At 30.1% G+C, this 17447-nt stretch overlaps 1 protein-coding gene across 1 annotated transcript in view; it reads left to right on the top strand.

Annotated features, from left to right (window-relative positions):
- Positions 1-1289: 1289 nt before the first annotated feature.
- The window catches only part of LOC105622611 (5-hydroxytryptamine receptor 1), a 21099-nt gene continuing 4941 nt past the window's right edge, over positions 1290-17447 (top strand). The window contains exons 1-3 of the mRNA XM_012204028.1: positions 1290-1460; positions 8463-8755; positions 9725-9968. Of these exons, the coding sequence (XP_012059418.1) occupies positions 1290-1460; positions 8463-8755; positions 9725-9968 (708 nt within the window). The remainder of the gene's footprint in view (positions 1461-8462; positions 8756-9724; positions 9969-17447) is intronic.

Genomic DNA, 17447 nt, shown 5'->3' with positions numbered 1-17447 from the left:
ATCTATACAGAATAATTTAACTTCTGTTACAATAGAGAATGAAATGTCTTATAAATATAAAAAAACTTTTGAAAATAAATAAAAAAGAAACCAAATTAGTTAGGACAAATTTTCCAAAATTTTTTTTATAGATATGATCTTAATTTATGCTTTCAACTTTTACTTTGTACTCACTCTTATTTTCATGATTCATTCTTGGAAGACATTAACGATGGAAATCAAAATTTCAGACTGAATAAAGTCTTTTATACATTTGATCATGACAGTTTTTGTAATTTTTTTTCTAAAGATTTTATTTTTTGTTACATTTCTTATCCAGATAACATGCATATTGCATAAGATATTTAAAAGACGTCTTTTAAATATCTTTTAAACATAAGACATCTAACAGATGTGTTTTAGATATTTTATGCAACATAAATTATCTGGGTATTTTTATTATTAGTTGAATTTTAATTATTTAAATTTGAATTTTTTGATTGAAATGATATTTGATGTACATATAAAATCGATTTTCGTTAGTAAATGCTGAATCTGTTATTAGATGTTTTATTCTTGACTATAATTTAAAAAATGTTTCCTAATTATAATAATTGAAAAGGAATGAAAAAGTAGATCAAGACCTCCATGTCTATAAAAAAAGGAATTATAGAAAATTTGTACTAATTTGGCCTCTTGTTGATGACTTATTTTCAAGCGTTTTTTATACTTATACTACATTTTATATTCTGTTGTAACATAAGTTAAATTATATTTCATGTAGATTTTGAAAAAGGCTCTGCACAAATGTCTTGAAACGTCTATCGCTTATGTAAATTTGAAATATATAGTTATTTAAGCATTTTTCCTACATCTTTGTTTATTTGCTCGTTTATTTGGTCGTTCTTCTCTTAAACTTGTTTATGTATGCTATGCAATGTAACTTTATTGTTATGGTTTGCTGTATAAATATGTTTTTCTTAATTCCTGATGCTAGTGTAATGTGAACTCAGCACCTTCATCTTTAATATTAATTCTTCTAAATAAATAAAGGGGAAATAGATCAATAAATTAATAATAAATTAGCATGTGTATATAGCATATATCCAAATTTGTTTTAATAGTAGGAATATCATTATTCATGTTCATAGAGATCATGATTTTGCAGAAAGTGAAAGTTGATGAAGACTGTGGGATAAAGAGAAACTGCTACTGAGTTTTTCCATTTGGAATTAAGGCTAAAATTTCCATTCTGTACGCTTGTGCGAATCTTCACATCCAGTAATCGAAAGGATACGAGAAACATCAAAATGGCATCACAAGATATCATCTTTATAAAGAAGGAAGATCTGATCAACGCTGTAACATCAATTATTTATTCAAACTCCACGCCGCTTATTAATGATGTTCAGCCAGCTACCACATTTCTTTCTTTCTTCATAAATTTTCCTGGCGAATTTTCTCCCTACAATGCAATAGAGGTAAGCGACGCAAATGTAACAATTGTATAACTATAATCAAAAGAGCTAGTTTTCTATAAATGATAAAGTATACTTACTCTTAACATGAACATACTTTCCACAAGAATGAATAAGTGAATGAGTGACAATATTTTTTTATGCTTTAAAAATAAAACTCTTTTTTTGAATGAATAACTAGATAAATATGGATAAAAATATGAGTGAATTAGAAGAATTATTACGAATTAAAGTTAGAAGTTTCTAAAGTAGACATTTCTATACATGCAATAATTATATGACTATATGACGAGTCTTAGATCGAAATTACATTATGGATTAAAATTTCGGTCTGGTTACGGTTATGATCTGAGGCTATCCAACTTTCGGTTCTAATTCTTTATATAACATATAATATATAACATATATAACATATAATAGTATATAATAGTATATATAACAGATAACAGTAACCATTACAGATATATAATTACTGAAAACTGAAATTGAAAAGGACCAAAATCCAAAATCCTAGTAACTGTATGATAAAGAATTGAAATCAAAGTTGGATTTAGCCTTGAATCGTATCCGGGATCGTATCCGGGAAATTTTTCAGATCAAGTCCTTGGTCTGTAGTAGTGTCAGACACGATTTATAATTGAAAAATTGCATTGCGTATGTATATGCATTTAAATATGTACAGTAAAAAAAATGTAAAGAACGATAAATATGAACAGTATTCTGAATATTTTCCGTTTTATAGTTACATTATGAGTTAAAAGATAAAATTAATTTCTGCTTCAAAATAAACAGCTCTGAATTTATTTAGTCACAATTTCTCGCGTTGCTCCGCGAATAAAATGATTGAAAAATAATTAGTAAACGTACGATGTGCGACGTTTCAATAAACAGATTTATTTATGATACAATTAATAATTTATAAATATGTAAATTTTTGCGTAATACATCTTGTTTTTTCAAAATTTTATGATTAAAATTAATAAAAGTAGGCACCATGATGCATGATTGATACATTTATGATGCAACATAATCGTAACGACTCTTGTTTTATAAAATTTATAAAATTATTACAATTTGATTAACCTTAACTTCATGAATTTCCTCATTTGCATATAAGCGCATCAATTTAGAAAGGAAATGTGCGTGCGTGCATACGCGTGCGTTATATACATATGTTTCCGGGTTAAATTTAACATATGAAACCAGACTTAAAATATAAACAATATGATAAAAGTTTGGATTGATGAAAATAAATGTATATTCGGTTAAAGTGGATCTTAATGCCTTAATATTTGTATGAAATTATGTACATATTTGATTCTGTAAACTAAGTGCCGAAATGTTTTTCGGTCTTGAAACGCAATTATCAGCAGAACTAAGGTACTAATATTATTTATACTAATATTATTTATTAAATTCACACGCAATTTTATAATTTTTGATGTTCATAAGCATCAAAATAAAAATCATAATTAGATATTAATGAAAATCTTAAATCTTAAATCTGCAAATAAACCCAATGTTTTGTGGCGCAATGTACTATTTACATGACTACAAGTATGAAAATCACAAATGCAAATTATGTGGACAATAAGGGCACAAAGAAGAATACTATGATATTCCCCAATCCAAAGCAAACAACTCATCTTAGATCAAACAAATTATCAATTATCATGATGCATGATGTGCTTCCTTTAAATCAACATCCAAATCATCGAAATTTCAAGTTACAGTTGGACACCGCATCCGACATTATAATTATATTCGAACACACATGGAGGACATTGAATCAAACTATCTTATTAACTTGCTGCACAAAATGATCGCATAACAATAATTCCTTATAAATATTGGGAGAATTCATCTGCACCGTTCAGTGCAATAATTATTTTAAAACAGATAAGGCCTTTATTAGGCGAGCGTTCAAAATTTAAATATTGTAGACACTGACTGATTCGAACTTGGCCTTGGGGAAATCTCTATCAACGCAATCTGCACCGCTATAAAGTTTCACGACAAGAAACACATAATCCAATCAAAATTTTCTAACATATTTATTAACACTCTGAGTCATTGAAGAAAAGTTAATCTGCACATAAAATCAGAAGTCAGAGTTTCGAGCGAAACGTAGACTATGCTGCCATCTATTGATCGACATTTGGACCGCTTCTAGAAAATGGATATTATTTCACCAATTGAATGTTTGGACTGGGCAGCATCCATTGTAGTAATAAAAAAGGTTAATGGCGATATCCATATGTGGTGATTACTCTACAGGATCAAGCACTGAAGCCATTTACCACATTTACCCATTGCCAACACCAGATGATACTTTTACAAAACAAGCAAACAAAAAGATATTCAATGTTATCGATCTGTCAGATGCTTTCTTGCAAATTGAAATAACGAAAGAATCAAGGAAAAACGAAGTCTTTTACAGCAGATTTAGGAATTTAGATTTCATTTTAAGTCGCAAAAATGTAAATTACTTATGAAATAAATCAAATACCTAGGACAAATCATTGATGAAGAATCCGTCTAGATTCTGCAAGAACAAAGGCAATTGCGCAAATACCGATTTTATGCAATGCAATCACATTCCGCTCTAAGCGCGATCAATTTTTATGACTTTATTATATACATGCACAAATGACGGAAATCACTTGATGAACTTCTCAGGACAAATTCTGTGCAAGTAATCTAAAGAATGTTAATAATCTTTCAACAAGTTTAAGAGCATATTTCAGTTGGATCTTGACTGACACATAATCCGAGACAATAAGAAATTATTGTTGCAAACGATGCGCGACCGCTTCAAATACAGGTACAGGAGCATGTATCTTACATTGATTCCCCGGAGTTATCAAACGTGCTAGAGCTGCTAGAATCAATTAGAGTTCCATTATCTTCATGGCTAATACTACTTGAGTCCATGGACCCGAATCCATATCGACTTCGCAGAACTAATATCTATCTACTTTTTTCTCATAATAGATTTCATATAGAAAATTGTTTGAAATCGACATGCAAAGCATAATTGCTGACTGTAGTTTCCACTCTCGAAGACTTATGCTTTGAATAGACTTTGCTCACCACGGGCTGCCCGAAATTCTCAATGATAATGGAACGCAGTTCACTGGTGGTACCTCCCAGAAATTCTGCAAAAGACAGGGTATCCAACATATTCGAACAACATCATTCACAATCTAATGAATTTGTGAAGAAGTTTGTCACAATCTAATGGATTTGTGGAGAAGTTTGTCTTTAAGCGTTACGTAAAAAAACTAACGCAAAAAGGAGGAAATGGTGAACAGAAAATAAATCTATTCTTTACTGCACTACAAGAAATCGTAATGCCCAAGAAGGAAAATCTTCCGCTGAACTAATGTATGGATGAAACCTCAGGACAACTCTAAATTTATTCAAACTACCTAGCAGTCAGACACCATTGAAATTTGTTATTGGTAGCCAGGACCGATTGCGGTTTTTACCGTTCCTAGACAGTGAAATACTCTCATTCAATCTTCCAACCATATAGTCGGAACAATAAAAAAAGGACTTCTGCATTTACTCTTGTGCTCGAAGTATTGAGAAAGTTCGTGCCAATGTTGAAGGAAAATTGAAAAAAACGCAGAAAATTTTAATTTAATAAATGTATACTAAAATTTAAATTTTAGTCGGCACGAACTTTCCGGACGACCCAATATATTGATAAAGAAATGTAGAATGAAAGAGAGAACTTAAGAAGAATTATGCTAGAATTTTTCAATGCAACGCTTGCAACGCTTACACCAGCACACTAATATTCATTTTTACGATATAAAAACTAGGTCACCACATTTATTTTGTGAAATTATCGATAAAATTGTAATGCTAAAATTAATCCATGCTAATGAGAACTGCCTTTGGCTTTTATTAGCACGAATACGCACCACATCCGTTTGGATGCACTGATACTAGTATAAGTGTTGTACTACCAATGAGATACTATTAATCTTCTGTTTTCATTTCATATATACGTTTTTTTTTTACCCAACGCTTATTGGAGTGAGTAGGAGTTAGTAGGAACCGACGCGGTTAAATCTCTAGTGATCGATGGAAAATTTTTTCAATCATTTGTGTCTAAAAAAATGATTATCTTTAGAACTTTTTTTCGGAAAATACCCCCCTCCCGCTAAATTTGTTGCTCCTAAGCATAGCCTAGATTAGTCTCCAGTGTAATATGCTGGCAATGCTTAGGCTTCGTATGATAAGAAATGTGGCACACGACACAGAGAATAAAGGAATGGAGAACATGTTGACGTTACTCCATAAACAAATGGACATGAATCTCAGATTATTATCGAAGCTAGAGGTCGCGATGTATAATGTATGGATAATGGCAAGATCCATAGGATCCATCTAAATCAAACGCGATGGCAAAATAGTAGAGAAACAGCCCACTGATTCAATTTCTCTCGAATTTCTCTATGAGGAGTTTGAGCTCCCAGTACCTTGCATTTCCGGTCCGGCAGTGATACCCCAAAAGACGACATACATACGCCGACACCATCAGAGGCAATTCAGGAACTCCCATGCCCCTGCGGCCTTATCGGAAATGGCTGTTAGAGACAACTGACCGCTATTTCCAATAGGACCGCAGGGACAGAGGGACTACCCCGGAGGACCTCATCTCGGACTCGACCGCCGAAATATTACGGGGACTATGTCTTATTCCCCACTTTCAGGTCGACCTCAAACAGAGAAGATGTTGTCACCGCGACATATACGATATCTTACGCTGAGGACATGGACGAGAAAGCAGCGACGTGTGAAAGATAGACCGAAGTAGACAAGCACAGACTACAGAATACTTCTTTTGTAGCAGAGTTATAATATATTGTTCGTATTGCATATAAGTGAAAACTTCGTTGTTGGTTAACATCCTTCCTTTCCTTTCCATTGCGCACATCACAACATGTTATAAAATATGTTATAGTGCACTTACATTGTTGAGTGAGAAATTATAATATTGGTGTAACATTATTGTTAATTGAAGTTAATTTTTTCCAATCTATCTATTTTAATCAACACTATTCTGCTTGCATTTATAAAGTATACATTTATTAATATTGGGGGAACTCTATATGAATACTTTGAGAAATACTCAGGAATTCTATACATAGACATACATAGGCATGTAATTTCTTGAGGTATTAATTCTTATTATGTTCTTCTATGAATTCCTACGAAATAAGAAAAAGAAAAAAGTAGAATACTTTGCAAATTTATTGAGTTATCTCGGAATTATTATACAATAAAATTTAAAAAAGAATCATTAATACGATTTAATTCCTCGCAATATTATATAAATATTACACAAATATCACAAAAATATTACAGTAATGCGACTATAATATGTTACAGCATTATCATAATAATGTTACAGTAATACGATTATAATATATAATATAATATATTATAGCAATATTGTTATGATCCATTTTCGCGGAAATATTAATATTAGTGTGATATTTCAGCAATATTTCTGCTATATTTCATTGTAATATTGCAACGGGAAAAATTGTTGTTGTTATATTACTGTAATATTACGTGTTATGTGAAATTAGATACATTAAGATTTTGAATGAAACTAATTTTGACTTTACAGAATTTTATATCAATCGCATATAAATACAAAAAACAAATTTAATTAAAACATAATAAATGTTACAAAAATAACAAAGTTGATGGAATCATGAGTTATATGAGATTGCAATAATTACATCCATGTTATATTCGAAACTGCTGAAATTTATTTTTGTGATATTTATTATGTTTTAATTGGATTTCTTCTTCTTCTTCTTCTTCTTTTTCATTAAGCTTTTGGCTTGTGTTACACCTCTCTCATATGCTTATATTGTGCATGCTGATTATTTAATTGCCACAAGCATATGGGACCTACAGTTTTAATGCCGGTTGACAAATTTTTCGAAAGGTATTTCTGTTAATTGGATTTGATTTTTGTATATACATATATATGACTGATGAAGACTTCAAAACTAGTTTCGCTCGAAATCTTAATATATTTAACACATTAAATTTTAATTATTTTTAACATCCTGTATTATAAGCTCGTTTTTAACCGAATTTTATTAAATCATTCGAATAATTATGCCAAATTTTATTATTAGAGTTTATATTATGTTGAAAATAATAATTTGAAGGTCTCGTTATATTATTATATATTATTCAAACGTAGGGAAATTTTTTTTGTTTGGATATATATTTGAAGTTTTATATCATTATATCATGTGAAAAAATATGTAACCTGTATAGAAGCAGCTTGTAATTTATAATTTTTTTGTTTTTTATATAGGTTTGTAGTTTTCCACAACTATTTGCGTTTTTTCTTTTATTCTGGATAAGGATTTTTGTTTTATACGGAAACGAAGAAAATGGAAAAATACGAAATGCGTGTTCTGTCGGTATTGCAGTCGACAACAGCATCCTCTTAAGGGGATCCTAAAGTCGTCTGTATTACCGATTCAGTAGGACTTACATACATATGATTTACGTGTCATTGATATATCACTACACACTACTACATCAATATCGCACGCACACGTACGTATAAATTTCTTTTCTAACTAATTAATCTTTTATATTAGATATCTAAGTCTAATTCTAAGTACACAATATTGTTTGTTCATGTAATCCCTAGCCAAACCAAGATTGTTTTATACGTACAAAGTATAAAACTTGTATAAAACAAATATTGTTGCGTGTCAAAAATCGATAACAAAACTGTAATTTTTCAATTTTTTTTCATTTTTTTGACATAAAGTCGATCGGTTTGGACTACATTATTGTTTATACATTTTAATTGTGAAGAAAGATTTTTAATGACAGAAAACTTATTCGAAAAATAATCAGTAAAACAGACGACTTTAGGATCCCCTTAAGAACATCTACGTTTACCATACGGCAATGACAGAAATTTTGTAAAAATGTATTTTCTCTTAGGCATTTTTTTTGACTGCGCTGCTCCTCTTCATCACTTTCCTGACGGTAGCAGGTAATGCTACCATCTTTTTCATCATCATATACTTCAAAAGATTTCGACGTTCCAACTACTTGGTGATCAGCTTGGCGGTGAGCGATTTGCTGGTCGGTTTAATAGTAATGCCACCAGCCATAATCTATCAAGTATCGGGTGATTGGTACTTCGGTTCTATCTCGTGTCACATTTGGCTCAGCGCCGACGTGCTCAACTGTACCGCCAGTATCTTCAATCTCTGCATGGTTTCCATAGACAGGTGAGTTAATCATTCAACGTTCTTCCATTAATATTCGAGGAATTAGAAGAAAAATTTAATGGCCAAAAGTGAAATTTTCACGAAAGTCGTGCCATCGGTTCCATTGATTAACGTTCCCACCGGATATGCAATTCAACATTATAGAATATAACGTTTTCGATCCAAGCGTTTACACTTGGATTTGGATTGGATAATGTTCTATTATTGATTGACGTTACCAATAGGAACATTTAATAGGAACATGTTATTAATTCAACTTAGATTGGTACAAATTAAATGCTGCTGGGATCATTAAATATACGCTATAAGATAATTTAATATTATATAACACGCACAAAAGAGCAAATTAATGCATACTTTATCCATTCACGTGAAGGTTAGTAAGTTGTTGACAATTTTGGTTAATTAATTCTCTAGCTTTATCAGATTGTTTTAATGTTTATGATATAAGACAAAGCAATCAGATGGGTTTAATCTTTAAACGGTAACGTTAAAAAAATCATACCGACGGCAACAACGATGATCTGACACTGCTGTCACGTTTTCGCTAATTTTATAAGTTCTTTATATAATAAAAAATGTATATGCAATATGTATGCGCGCGCGCATACGTATGCATAGTATTGTTTCGCCCTAATTCTGACCACCATCTATGTAACTGAATTAAAAGGGGGGTGAAAGAGAGAGTGAGAATGGAAATATTGAAACAGTCGCTCTGTCTTACAGGTGCACGCACAGAGGCGAGACCTACGAGTCGAATGCATCTTTTATTTGGCAGATTTTTAGTATCGATATTTCTTAATGTCACTTATCAATCTTCATAGAATTCAAGGATTGTTACAATTTTTACCAGTTTTATTTCTATGTTAAATTAGTCGGCATATAAATACTGACTAATTATATATAAAGATATATGAATATATATATATGAATATAGAAATTTTCTCATTTCTCTTTTTTATGTTAAAGATTCTGGCTGATTATGAAACCGCTAAAATATGAAACGAAGAGGACGAAGCTACGGATGTCGCTATACATCATCATCATTTGGTCACTAGCCATGTGTATTAGTCTGCCGCCACTTTTAACCATGGGAAATGAATATGAAGAAGTACAAAATGGGCCTACTCTTTGCGCACTTTATCAGCATTTTGTCTACCAAATCTACGCGATTGTAGGAAGCTTCTATATTCCACTACTCGTCATTATTCCGGTAGTATATTAAATAAGTAAACTTAGACAGCAAAATAATTTAATGTAATTAATTCTATTTATATTATTTATAAGAGGTATCTCAGAAAAAGTGTATTTCCTTTCACTGACAGATTCTGTGGAACATTTTAAGACGAAAAGTCTTGTACGAAAATGTCAAGGCTATAGTGCTTTTCAAATTATAAATGATTAAAGTTTGTCAGTAGCGTCTGAAATTCGCTGAAATTCAGACATAGTACGTTGCGCTATTATGAAGATACCCTTGTACATTGACTTGCTTTTTAAATATTGATAATAATTGATTACTGCAAAAATGTCTAACTGCCGAAATTCGGTTTCTTATTTTAAAGCGTAAATAATTGTATAGGTTAATATAATGCTTTAAAATAGGAATGCATTAATGATAGTAAAGTTTATCTACATTGATAATTTCATGGAAAAGATTAAATATAAAAAATTAACAAAATAGTAAATAATCAGAAAAAATATCACAAATATTAATCTGATGTTAATGTATTTGTACAAAGTTGTTGACATGTCTGTTCAGCAATTACGATGCAATATCAAAAGATAAAAGAAATAGTATTAATTGAATAATTAATATATAAAAAAAATTGTGCTTTCAAGATGAAAACAGTAATTTAAATAACGGGCGATTACAATAATATCGCGATAGTAAATGCGCGTTACAACTCACAATTTATTTCAAATTTCATTCTTAAGATAAAAATCGGACATTTCGACATTCAAGCCATCATCAACGAAGTTCAAACAATAACTTCTATTAATATATACAAAGAGCAGTTGCAATAGCATCGGTTCTAGAATGCAGCAGAATGAGCCTTTTCAATTTCATGTTTAAAAGGTGTCAATTAATTATTCGATTAAATGAACACCACTGCAAATTGTGATCGGATATTGATTAATAAAATATGTATGTTTCGCAACATTAATTTATAGTTATAAATTGCAGAATCTTTATATTAACCTGGATCTTTATTCTTGAAAAAAAAAACGTATACAAATAATTAGATAAATGTTATAGTTAATAGTATACATAACATATAATATTTTCCTAGTTTTCGGACTATATTTCTTTTCAAGAATAGGGGCATTGATCAAGCAAGTTACAACAGAATAATAAATAAATTGTGTTGAAATGAATGTATACATTTCCAAAATTCATACACTTAGGTATACTATTCTTATAGAAATATTTTTTATTTTTTAAATATTTTGTTTAGATAAAGAAGTAAGATAGCTAAATTTGCAAATTTTAAATGTTTTTCATATTCATACATATTTTAACCCTAACTCGCTGTATCTATTTTTAGGTCTACTTCGATCAACTTCGATTAACTTTAATTGACAATTAGTTCATTGGAATTAATCAATTACATTTGTCAATGACAAATGTGATTAGCCAATTCCAATGGACTAACCGTTGATTAAAGTTAATCAAAGTCGAAGTGATCCTTAATTACTTTCCCTGCCATATCGGGGCCTGTAGAATTTTGTCACGCTATATCTTTCAGTTGAAAATAAATATATTTTTTAATTTAGCACATGCGGAATTGATACATCAAAAATAAAATATAAATAAGAAATATAAATAAGAATCAAATAAAATATTTCTTTTTCAAATAATTATAACTAATTTAAACAAATTTAGGTCAAGGAATTGAATCCTTTTAACTCGAGAACAAATCTGTGATCTTATGGGAAGTTATAGGGACGAGATATAAAGCTAGAATTAAAAGAGATTATTTGAAATTTAAGATTTTTATAATTTATTTTTAGAGTTGAATTACAAAATATAGTTGGTTACAAACATAAGACATATTTAAAGCTTTAAAAAAAACTTACTTTAATTAATATGATAGATTTAAAATAATAACATATTTTATTTAATATTCCAAACTAATGATGATAGATATTTGTACTTAAAATTATAACCTCAAATGATAATATATGTATTTTACTTGATTTAGTTTAAAAAATGATAAATGTGTTTTATTTAACTTAAAATTATAATCTAAAAATGACAAACATATTTTACCTAGTTTATTTAAAATTGAGAACTGCGGATGTAATAAACATATTCACTTAAAAAATATGATAAACATATCTTTCTTAAGAGTATAGTTTAATATATTAATTCAGCGCGATAAAATTAAAATGCTAAATATATTTCAAAATTTACTTTTTGTATACTGAAGTTTTAGTAAATTTTTCATTGGTCATTCATAGACAAGTTTGTATGTAGTAAGCAGATTGAAGTGAAGAAATTGCCTTTGCATGTATATTCATGTTATAATTAATTAATAGATTATGTACAGATGGAGCGAAGGATGGATAAAAAATATATAAATATTTAAAGTCATTTATTTTTTTCGGAACCTTATTTCGGTGATTACAGCGAAAGAAGGAGGAAAGAAATTAAAGAAGAAATTAACTAGGATTTTGTAATAATCAAGGGAATCGGGGAGAAAAGCATAAAGAAAATCGATTTTGGAAATCACTGATCGAATTTCATCCATCAGAACATAGGCTTTGATTATATAGGGTTTGTCGAGAAGGACGTGGAAATTTGAAGAAATTGAGAAAATAAGGAGAGAAAAGAGTTAAGATTGCCCTAGTGGTAATAATATTTAAAGTGGGGAAGAGGAAACTCATTGAGGAATTCTATCAAAGAAGAAGAAGACGCGGGAAAAGAGGGGCGAGGAGGTTCAGAAATTGAAGGCTGAGGGGTAGAGGAGATAAATCCGAGATTCTTTCCGTTAGGACTGATGAGGGTGAGTTTGGTTGAGGTGAAAAAGGGGCATGAGGGGATAGGAGAGAAACTCGTTTGGATTCGAAGGATGGTAGGACGCTAGGAAGTAGGACTAATGGGGTCACAGAGAGAAGGGGACAGAGAAGGAGAATAATAATTGGGTTAATAATCACTTAAATCTACGTTTGCTTGACTAGGTTTATTTTGTTCATCCTGAGCTGTCTCTCTTATAGCCTACGCTCGGTTGCGGCGGTTCTTTATGTGCTTCTCGTATACCTTTGATTTACATTTGTACGGAGAACATCCACTAAAATTTATCGCGAATTAGTAAATAAATAAAATTAAAAAAAAAATGAATAAGCAAAAAGAGAAAATGACACACTATCAATTTTCGCGGAACATGCAAAAGTCATGGTTTAAACACCGAATTCTGAGTAACAAGGATACGGATCAAGTCGATCTTGATCGAGTAACCTGTAATAGCTCTACGATAATTCGTACGATAGGAACTCTAGCGCATGATGAAAATAATAATAAATAAATTCTAAGACTCAAGGGTATTCTTTTCGAATTAAAAAAAAAATTAAAAATAAGTAAGATTTAGATTTATATTACTTGTTAAGTGTATGAGCCGAACGTTATGAGCTAATTGATTGAAGAAGAAGACTTTATTTCTCAGGAGTAGAAGCGATCAGATATCTTGAAAGTGCATAAAACTCAATCGTACATTAACTAAGTTAACGAAAGACTTGATTAAAAAGACTGATTAAAAAGATTGCCCCGAAATAACTGATGAAACTGGATCGGTCATAGAATAAATGAATAAATGATGGATTGATAGAGAATCGACTGACTGGCTGAATGTCAACTAACTTCGCGATTGCGAAGGATTCTCTTTATATTCGATTGTAGGGATGAAGGTATCGCGTACGGGATGATTTTATTTGGGATTAGGATTATAGGATTGGGATTAGGATACAAGTTGCGAATTAAATTTTAGTATTGGTATTGCTTGTGGTGTTCAACTGTTAATTGACGATACAAGATGTTTTCGTCATTACAATTTATCGAGTGTAATAAATTCGGAGAGGATGAGTCAACTACGAACGGGAAGAAACACTTGTATTCAACAACTTTAATCTTACTGTTTAGAAGATCTATCACCCAACACTTGCAAAAAGTTAGTTTAAATCGTACTTCTCGACTCTTCCTGTCAAAATAATAGAAGAGAATCTGCCATCTGCTCCATCGCTATCAATATTTCTTGTGGCATAAATGTTGATCCACAGATGTTTTATAAGCGGCTTTGATAATGAAAATCTTTATAAAAAATCTTTATAAAAAAAGGCCTGTAGAGTCTGGGACGTAATAATTTACGATTATTTTTTTTCTAGTTTCTCCATTATTCCTTCTTCATATCTTTGTATTGAATTAGTTGATAAGAAAGTGCGCTTGATTATTTGTCTTACATTAAAAATATTATTAAATTGTATTCCGTAACATTCTATTGCTAAATCGCATCATTAAAAAATCGTAAAATAAATATCATAATTATTTAATAAAATATTTTTAACACGTGAAAAGAAGAAAAACGTGGGAATTGGACAGAAAAAACGCAACGGAAAGAAGAAAGAGCGCGAATAAGATGATGAGCAGGGAGGCCCACAACGGGAATGAAAAAATAATATAGTAAGTAAGGGAAAAAACGCAACGGGAGGGAGAGAGAAAACTGCATAGTACTACAAAAGATGGGGGAGGGGAAAGGAGGGAACGAGAGAACACTAATGGGTTGAAAAGAAAACACAATGGGTAGGAGGGAGAAACAGCAAAACCCTCTTTCCCGTAGACCCTTCATTTAACGCATTTTCTCCTTCCTTGCTCCTCAGATCCAACATCTGTGACGCACTTCCTCCTTCTTTGACCTTACATATACTCATATACACATATACACGCGCGCTCACACCGCATATACATATACGCACATAGTGGGTTAGAATCGGTGTAGCTTACTTACTTAAATACAATATATTATGTAATGATGCATTTTTACAACCTTTACATACGTGATGTCATAGTATAAGTGATTTATAAACTTTTTAACCTTTTACTGCATAAAACTACTAAAACTTAGTAAGATAAATTTGTTATAAAATTTAGATAAACAGATGTCGGTTTTGAAGCATTAAATTTTGCCTGATTCACACGAGACACCGTGAGGCTGCTAGTTGAGTAGTTATTGAACATCGAATTGACAAACAAGCGTGCGATTATATAGTTTAACGTAAACATATTAGATTTATACTACCCCGGAATCTTAAATTCAAATGCGTTGCGTTTTCGAAACTTAAAATTGTAAAACGATTGTAATTGATAAAATACATATATATGAAACGTTGCTGTGACGTGACATATGTGAATTGTCGCTTAAAAAATACTAAATTTATTTTTTCTATTCTTGAACATTGTCAGTATTATTTCGAAACATTTGCAATGCGTAGCACAGCATGGTTTGTTTGTATATTACCAGCTATCAGCATAATTACGTAGTATTTATTATTTGACACATATTATCGCCATGTTGCTATATATGTGCTGTTGACTGCGGATAGCATGCAAACGATGACAAGTTGCCGGATTGCCGCCGATTTGTTGACAATGTTCTGTTTGCTGATAACAAATTGACAACACCAATTGTTGTCAAGGAAGTTGATGCTGATACGTTGCCATCAAGAATTTGAATTCCATTGAGTTTAATGCGACAGATATAATGCTGTCTCATCTTGTCCTGAGTTTGTCGAAATTAGCTGCAACAATTTTCAGCAACATGTTACTGCATTCGGCTGTTCAGGATTTATTAATGTTTTATTGATTTCATATAAACGCATAACACATAAATATATAATATGTATCATAAGTATCCATTAATAAAAAAAGATTATGTGAATAGATTTTATTGCTATTTAACATCAAAATTATAACATTATTTGTAATAGTATTTATAAACAGTATTTATAAACTCTGACTAGAAACGTAGAACATAAATACATACACACATATACGTACGTACACGACGGCACGTTCTCTGGATTAGTCTCCGGTGAACTTTTTATAACATTTGAAATGTTATCAAACAGTAATAAATATAATATTCAAGATTTTTGAGAAAGGATAATTATAGATTGCACAACTTCGGATTAAAATGATATAATAGCTGTCTCGTAATAATTTGTTATAAGGAGCAGAACTTGTGTTGCAGAAAGACGCAAGCAAATTTGAATTTGAAAAAAAAAATTTGAATATTTATTTATATAAATAAAAAATTATTTATATAAATTATTTATATAAATAAAAAATCAATAAAATAATTTGTTTAAATTTTTTATTAATTTTTTATTAATAGATATTTGTGATTATGTGTTTGAAACATCATCAATAAAACATCAGTAAAGGTGAAATTTTTGATAATGCGTTAAATTCATCTTGAAGACCTCTACATTAGTATGAAAAAATTGTAAAGTGCTATTTAAAAAATTCAAGATAATTTGAAATTTTTTATTAAATTTTTTTATGACAATGTTATAATTCGCAAACAGATAAATATTTACCCTTGATTTTTTTTTTAACTGTCAAAGCTTTTCTTTAAAAATCATGGCGGACTGTTACGCTGAACAGTATACATCTCTATAGCACAAAATATTATAGCCAATATTGCAATAATATTCTCCTATGTCCGTTAAAATAAAATATTGTTGCAATATTTTACGGTATTGTTGCAATATTTAAAGAACTGTAGACGTATTGCTGCAACATTATGCAGTATTTCAATAATTAATATAATTTTATTAATTGCTAAAATATTATTGGTTATCATGATGTTCCAAAATATATACAAAAATCTTATAATAAAAAATATTGGGACCCCCGGAAATACACTCGAAAAAACTTGAGAATCTCCAGGAGACTCGCCAACTCAATTTGCATATACCTTTTCTCTTATAGGACTCCTAGATGATTTTTTTCTTACAAGAAGCACATTCCAGGAAGCACCATTTCATAACAGGATTACAAACTTACTTATTGAATTATAATGTTACAGCAATATATTATAATACTTCTAATACAAAATATTAAAATTAATATATTTCACAATTATTGTTACAATATTTCCAATAAAATACTAAAATTTCAATATTGCAGCAATATTGCAGCAATTTTTATTTTTAATAAAATATTGCGCACTATTAAAATATTGTTGCAACAATGTTGCAGCAATGTTTTGTGAAATACAATCTTTCAAAGTAATAATGCTGCAAAGTCGCTGTAATATTTTGTGCTGAAAGGATATATATAAAATATTTTTTATTATTTTCTTTTACATATTTTTTTGTTGAATCTTTAATATACTGTTAGAAAGTATAACGATTGGCATAATTTTTGGGACATCTTCGACAGTTTAAAAAAAGTTGGAAAGTAATTACTCATTTGTTTGACTCAAGCTACAATTAGCAATAATTAGCAAAAATTGGAAGAAACTTTTTTTAATAAAAAATTTAATTTACTTTGATTTTTTAAATACCACAATGTAATTTTTTCATACATTTCGTACATTTTTTTATAGTATTACCATATTAAATAAGTAAAAATGTTGCAGTGACATTACAAAATTGCTATAATATTAGGTGTAGTAAAAAGAAATCCATTATTTTT

This window comes from Atta cephalotes, assembly GCF_000143395.1.
Source record: "Atta cephalotes unplaced genomic scaffold scaffold00047, whole genome shotgun sequence".
NCBI lineage: Eukaryota > Metazoa > Arthropoda > Insecta > Hymenoptera > Formicidae > Atta > Atta cephalotes.
This window is presented reverse-complemented; position numbering and strand designations above follow the sequence as displayed.